This window comes from Tachysurus fulvidraco, chromosome 3, assembly GCF_022655615.1.
Source record: "Tachysurus fulvidraco isolate hzauxx_2018 chromosome 3, HZAU_PFXX_2.0, whole genome shotgun sequence".
NCBI classification, from domain to species: Eukaryota; Metazoa; Chordata; class Actinopteri; order Siluriformes; family Bagridae; genus Tachysurus; species Tachysurus fulvidraco.
In genome coordinates this window covers 1812821-1820320 of record NC_062520.1, presented here as the reverse complement: position 1 = coordinate 1820320, position 7500 = coordinate 1812821, and the positions used below count along the sequence as shown (strand labels likewise).

General features: G+C 43.4%; 1 protein-coding gene across 1 annotated transcript in view; it reads left to right on the top strand.

Annotated features, from left to right (window-relative positions):
* The window catches only part of LOC125140818 (coiled-coil domain-containing protein 78-like), a 15519-nt gene that overhangs the window by 2961 nt on the left and 5058 nt on the right, over positions 1 to 7500 (top strand). The window contains exons 6-9 of the mRNA XM_047810751.1: positions 4094 to 4176; positions 4685 to 4763; positions 5194 to 5319; positions 7237 to 7418. Coding sequence (XP_047666707.1) covers positions 4094 to 4176; positions 4685 to 4763; positions 5194 to 5319; positions 7237 to 7418 — 470 coding nt within the window. The remainder of the gene's footprint in view (positions 1 to 4093; positions 4177 to 4684; positions 4764 to 5193; positions 5320 to 7236; positions 7419 to 7500) is intronic.

The following is a 7500-nucleotide window of genomic DNA, read 5'->3' as shown; positions in this document are numbered from 1 at the left end:
GTGACTGTGTGTGTGTGTGTGTGTGTGTGTGTGTGTGTGTATGTGTATGTGTGTGACTGTGTGTGTGTATGTGTGTGTGTGTGTGTGTTTGTGTATGTGTATGTGTGTGTGTGTGTGTGTGTGTGTGTGTGTTTGTGTGTGTGTGCGCATATGTGTGTGTGTGTGTGTGTGTGTGTGTGTGTGTGTGTGTGTGTGTAGGAACACCTCTGCAGTAAACTCAGAGACATCTTATCTGCGCTCAGGAGAAGAAGAACTGGACTGTCCAGTGGTCCAAAGTCCTCTTTTCAGATGAGAGCAAGTTTTGTATTTCATTTGGAAACCGAGGTCCTAGAGTCTGGAGTAAAGGTGGAGAAGCTCATAGCCCAAGTTGCTTGAAGTCCAGAATTGAGTTTCCACAGTCTGTGATGGTTTGGGGAAAGATGATGATGTCATTTTTCAGCAGGATTTGGCACCTGCTCACATGGCAACGGCACCAAATGTTGGTTAAATGTCCGAGGTGTTGGTTTGTTTGACTGGCCAGTAAATTCACCAGAGGATCTATGAGCTGTCGTCAAGAGGAAAATGTGAAACGACACCAAACAATGCAGATGATCTGAAGGTCACTGAGCTTCCACAGCACCTCAGCAGTGCCACAGACTGATCACCTCCATGTCACGCTGAATTAAAGCAAAAGGAGCTCCTACCAAGTATTGAGTACATATTCAGTAAAAGAACAAACTTTCCAGAAGGCCGACAATTCACTAAAATGTTTTTTATTGGTCTTATGAAATGTTCATAAGCGGTCATACCAACCACTAAACATCAACAGGACCCCAGTGGAGAGAGTGGACAGTTTCTGATACCTGGGTGTCCACATCACACAGGACCTGTCTTGGTCCTCTCACATCAACACCCTGGTGAAGAAGGTCCGGCAGCGTCTGTACCATCTGCGACGCTTAAGGGACTTCAAACTACCCTCTCAGGTGCTAAAGACCTTCTACACCTGCACCATTGAGAGCTTCCTGACAGGTAGCATCACTTCCTGGTTCGGGAACAGCACCATGCAGGACAGGCGAGTCCTCCGGAGGGTGGTGCGGTCAGCTGAACGTACCATCTACACTGAGCTCCCTGACCTGCAGGACATCTACAGCACGCGGTGCCAGAACAGAGCCAGGAACATTGTAAAAGATCTCAGCATCACAACAATGGGCTCTTTTCTTTGTTGCGTTCAGGGAAATGCTTCCGCTCCCTGAAAGCAAACACAGAGAGAATGAGGAGAAGCTTCTTCCCTCAGACCATTCGGAGTTTAAACTAGGAAACACCCAGGATCTAGTACTGGACCTCTCCCTCCATCTTCACTGTTTTTATGCACAAACTTTTTTTTGCACTATGACACTTTAACTCTGGACTGACACTTTAACTCTGTACTGACACTTTAACACTGACTGACACTTTAACTCTGACTGAGACTTTAACACTGGGACTGACACTTTAACACTGGACTGACACTTTAACTCTGGACTGACACTTTAACTCTGGACTGACACTTTAACTCTGGACTGACACTTTAACACTGACTGACACTTTAACACTGACTGACACTTTAACACTGGGACTGACACTTTAACACTGGACTGACACTTTAACTCTGGACTGACACTTTAACTCTGGACTGACACTTTAACTCTGGACTGACACTTTAACACTGACTGACACTTTAACTCTGGACTGACACTTTAACTCTGGACTGACACTTTAACTCTGGGACTGACACTTTAACTCTGGGACTGTCACTTTAACTCTGGACTGACACTTTAACTCTGGACTGACACTTTAACTCTAGACTGACACTTTAACTCTGGACTGACACTTTAACTCTGGACTGACACTTTAACTCTGGACTGACACTTTAACTCTGGGACTGACACTTTAAATCTGGGACTGACACTTTAACACTGACTGACACTTTAACACTGACTGACACTTTAACTCTGGACTGACACTTTAACTCTGGACTGACACTTTAACTCTGGGACTGACACTTTAACTCTGGGACTGACACTTTAACACTGGACTGACACTTTAACTCTGGGACTGACACTTTAACTCTGGACTGACACTTTAACACTGACTGACACTTTAACACTGACTGACACTTTAACACTGGGACTGACACTTTAACTCTGGACTGACACTTTAACTCTGGACTGACACTTTAACTCTGGACTGACACTTTAACTCTGGACTGACACTTTAACTCTGGGACTGACACTTTAACTCTGGGATTGTCACTTTAACTCTGGGATTGTCACTTTAACTCTGGACTGACACTTTAACTCTGGACTGACACTTTAACTCTGGACTGACACTTTAACTCTGGACTGACAATTTAACACGGGACTGACACTTTAACTCTGGGATTGTCACTTTAACTCTGGGATTGTCACTTTAACTCTGGGATTGTCACTTTAACTCTGGACTGACACTTTAACTCTGGACTGACACTTTAACTCTGGGACTGACACTTTAACTCTGGGATTGTCACTTTAACTCTGGGATTGTCACTTTAACTCTGGACTGACACTTTAACTCTGGGATTGTCACTTTAACTCTGGGATTGTCACTTTAACTCTGGACTGACACTTTAACTCTGGGATTGTCACTTTAACTCTGGGATTGTCACTTTAACTCTGGACTGACACTTTAACTCTGGACTGACACTTTAACTCTGGGACTGACACTTTAACTCTGGGATTGTCACTTTAACTCTGGGACTGACACTTTAACTCTGGGATTGTCACTTTAACTCTGGGATTGTCACTTTAACTCTGGACTGACACTTTAACTCTGGACTGACACTTTAACTCTGGACTGACACTTTAACTCTGGACTGACACTTTAACACTGACTGACACTTTAACACTGACTGACACTTTAACACTGACTGACACTTTAACTCTGGACTGACACTTTAACTCTGGACTGACACTTTAACTCTGGACTGACACTTTAACTCTGGGATTGTCACTTTAACTCTGGACTGACACTTTAACTCTGGACTGACAATTTAACACTGGACTGACACTTTAACTCTGGACTGACACTTTAACTCTGGGACTGACACTTTAACTCTGGGATTGTCACTTTAACTCTGGGATTGTCACTTTAACTCTGGACTGACACTTTAACTCTGGACTGACACTTTAACTCTGGACTGACACTTTAACTCTGGACTGACACTTTAACTCTGGGACTGACACTTTAACTCTGGACTGACACTTTAACTCTGGACTGACACTTTAACTCTGGGATTGTCACTTTAACTCTGGGATTGTCACTTTAACTCTGGGATTGTCACTTTAACTCTGGGATTGTCACTTTAACTCTGGGATTGTCACTTTAACTCTGGACTGACACTTTAACTCTGGACTGACACTTTAACTCTGGGACTGACACTTTAACTCTGGGATTGTCACTTTAACTCTGGGATTGTCACTTTAACTCTGGACTGACACTTTAACTCTGGACTGACACTTTAACTCTGGGACTGACACTTTAACTCTGGGATTGTCACTTTAACTCTGGGATTGTCACTTTAACTCTGGACTGACACTTTAACTCTGGACTGACACTTTAACTCTGGGACTGACACTTTAACTCTGGGATTGTCACTTTAACTCTGGGACTGACACTTTAACTCTGGGATTGTCACTTTAACTCTGGGATTGTCACTTTAACTCTGGACTGACACTGTAAACTTCAGTCTATTTGTGCTGAATTTATATAATACACTAGTTTCACCATTTGAGTTGAATTACTGAAATAAACGAACTTTCCTACGACAATCTAATTTATTAAGATGCACCTGCACATTATAAGGTTTAATAAGTTTAATCTGAAAATACAGTTAGTATAAAGCACACAAGTGAACTTCACACTGAGCAGTGTGTTATTTAGGTGACATGAGCAACAGTTCACCTGCTAGTGTGTATGTAGGGTCAGTGTTCACTACAGTACTGTGTGTGTGTGTGTGTGTGTGTGTGTGTGTGTGTGTGTGTGTGTGTGTGTGTGTGTGTGTGTGTGTGTGTGTGTGTGTGTGTGTCTGTGTGTGTAGAAGGCCCAGTATGAGATGAGGGAGGAGCTGGAGAGAATGAGAAAGAGTTATGAAGAACAACAACACCAACTTGAGGAGAAAATGTGAGGTGCACAAGAACAAACACTTCAAATGTTTACTGTATATGACTTTATAGTAAAACTGTGTGTGTGTCTGTGTCTGTGTGTGTTTGTGTGTCTGTGTGTGTGTGTGTGTCTGTGTGTGTCTGTGTGTGTGTGTGTATCTGTGTGTGTGTCTGTATGTGTCTGTGTGTGTGTGTGCGTGTCTGTGTGTGCGTGTGTGTGTCTGTGTGTGTGTGTGTCTGTGTGTGTGTGTGTGTGTGTGTGTGTGTGTGTGTGTGTGTGTGTGTGTTTGTGTGTCTGAGTCTCTGTGTGTGTGTGTGTCTGTGTGTGTCTGTATGCGTGTCTGTGTGTGTGTGTTTGTGTGTGTCTGTGTGTGTGTTTGTGTGTGTCTGTGTGTGTGTGTGTGTGTGTGTGTCTGTGTGTGTGTCTGTGTGTGTGTGTGTGTGTGTCTGTATATGTGTGTGTGTGTGTGTGTGTGTGTGTGTGTGTGTGTGTGTGTGTGTGTGTGTGTGTGTGTGTGTGTTGTCAGTGCATCTATGGGAAAAGACCAGCAGGAGAATAAGAGAGCGATCCGAAACACACAACAGGATCTTGCACATCAGTCAGCTGTAAGAGTTTTGGGTTTGATTTAATAACCTTGTGTAACTGGTGTAATGATTAAAGCAGCTAATTAATTTTACACCTCAGTCTAAGTTCAGCTTAATTCATGTTTCTCTTAACATATAAAAGCTGGAGTTTATAAACGAGCAGGTTTCCAGTTGTATGTCCCCAGAAGGTCGACTCTGTCATGTATTCGTCTCCTTGTGGGGACTTTTCTCCACCAAGACTGTGTGTGTAGTCAGATATCAGTGCAGCTTAGTTTCACTTTCATTAAAAGACACTGATGTTTATTAAAAATATCTGACTGTCACATAACGTGTGTGTGTGTGTGTGTGTGTGTGTGTGTGTGTGTATATGTGTGCGCATGTGTATGTGTGTGTGTATATATGTGTGTGTGTCTGTGCGTGTGTGCATGCGTGTGTGTGTGTGTGTGTGTAGACACTCCTTGTTTCCCAGCATTATTTGAAGGAGGTGGAGGCTGAAAACTCTAAACTACAGAATCAACTGAAGGAGCTGAATCAGGAGTATAGATCTCGCCTCACACACTACATACACGACATCACGGTACACACACACATACACACACATCCTGCTTTATCTACTCTATACACTACACACACAGCCTCCTATATGCTGTATGCTACATTTCCATTTGGCAGACTCTCTAATCCAGAACGATAATTAAAGGTACCTTGAAGTCTCCATCAGTGAATACATGAACACCATCAGTGTAAACATTCTGTTGGTAGGAAATACAGTACAGCATTTATGCTTCTTATATTGTAACTAACAGGAGATGGTGGGACCAGCTGAGAAGTGCTATAAGATCTGAGGAGGCATGATGCAGTTTGAGGAGTGAAAAAGATCTGGTCCATATTTGGCTTTGTAGGCAAGCATCAGTGTATTGAATTTATTGCGTGAAGCTACCAGAAGCCAGTGGAGGGAACAGGGTGGTGTGGAGGGAACAGGGTGGTGTCGCAGGTCTAAGACAATTCACTCATTTTGGATCATTTGCAGAACTACACTACAAGCTCATTATGTTCCACAGATGGGCTCCTGATAATTGTAGTCGACGTGATCTCGGGTGTAGAACATCCTCGGCTGGAACACAATAAGCTGTGTTGCTCTTAAGCAGGAGTCCAGAAGCTAGTGATCCGCTGATAGCAACCTGTGGTGATGTCATGCGAAGTGAACTAGAATCTGTGTTACATCATTTACTTTATATAGGATGTCGGTTCTTATGAATCATGGGGACAAGTCCAGTGATGGGAATCTGAGTTCCAGGTTCTTTATGATTAAAGGTCAAGCTCCAGTGCGACACCAGTGGCGAGAGGTAATGGGACATCTTGGCAAAGACCACCATAATTAATACAGTACAAGCTCACAATCGTCCACAATCGTCTTAAGCACAAGGATGAATCTGGGTAAAGCTGGAGACTTGGATAGGCAGATAAATGTCTGTACCCATAACTCAGGGTCTCCTGAATGTACTTATATTTAGCAGCATCCTTTATAGCAGCAAGACACTGAGGGTAAGACCTGCTCCTCTGGTGGAACACTCACAAAGTTACTCCTATGCTGAGCTCTCAATGGATCTAACATTAAATGGTTTAAACAGGATGAGATCTTGTGCCTAATGTCACTAATTTGGTATTATAGTCTCCCAAGTCCCAGAGGTTGACCATCTAACCCTCACACATGGAGTGGTGGTGAAAACAGTTCTGTACACCATCATGGTCCACGAGTCCATGTTAAGTAACGTGGTGTTCTTTCCCAGAGAAGCTTGATTGAGAAGGAACTCCGTCGTTAGGGAATCGTCTCTGAAGGCCATTTCCTAAATTTCTTCACGCTGTTCTCTGCAGTAATCTGAAATGAGGACTCGTTCATTCTACTTAATTTCAGCCACCAGGGTGCAGAAGATGAGATAAAACTCAGCAGTGCGATTGTTACCTTGTGCGTTTTGTAAAGAGCTTCTTTTCCGTTGCTCAGGCAGATGGTCAGACATCTCCATCAATAAGGATGTAAACTACTCGTCTCCTGGTCCTGTGATTCCCACAGCACTGTGGACCGCTCGGCTCTTGAGAAGCAGATAACGGAAGCCATATTTGATTTGAGACTCTTGTGCTGAACTTGGTCATATTGTGAGCAACTGAAAAGATCTTTCCTCTAGATCTTTGCCTTCATATTTGTCACACTGATTTTGGAGTCATAGGAAGCAGCAGGGTTTTTGTCCATCCCACCTGAAGGTGTTCGGATCCGTCAGCTGTTATGACATGATTTACAACATTTGAGCTATTTTCTTGGTTTGTTAAAGTTGTTATATAATAAACTGTTAGTGTAGAATAGAAGTGTATTAACTATCAGATGGATTTATCACTGTTACTGTTTATTACAGTAGACTACAGACACGAAGGAAGGCACACAAAGACGTGTTTATCATCAGTTAGCGTTGTGTGTGTGTGTGTGTGTCTGTGTGTACAGGAGTGTGTGCGCAGACACAGTGATACAGACGTGCAGCTGAAGGAGTACGTGGACTCCATGTTGAAGGAAGTGCGAGTGTCGTATCGGTCCAGAGAGGAACAACTGACCAGCACACTGAGAAACTACCGTAAACGCCTGCACAACCTGAGCAACACACATCAACTACTGCTCACTGCCTACAGGTACACACACACACACACACACACACACACACACAGGTAGCCCTTTATGGCTGTGACTTCCTCATGAGAACCTCATTGTTTC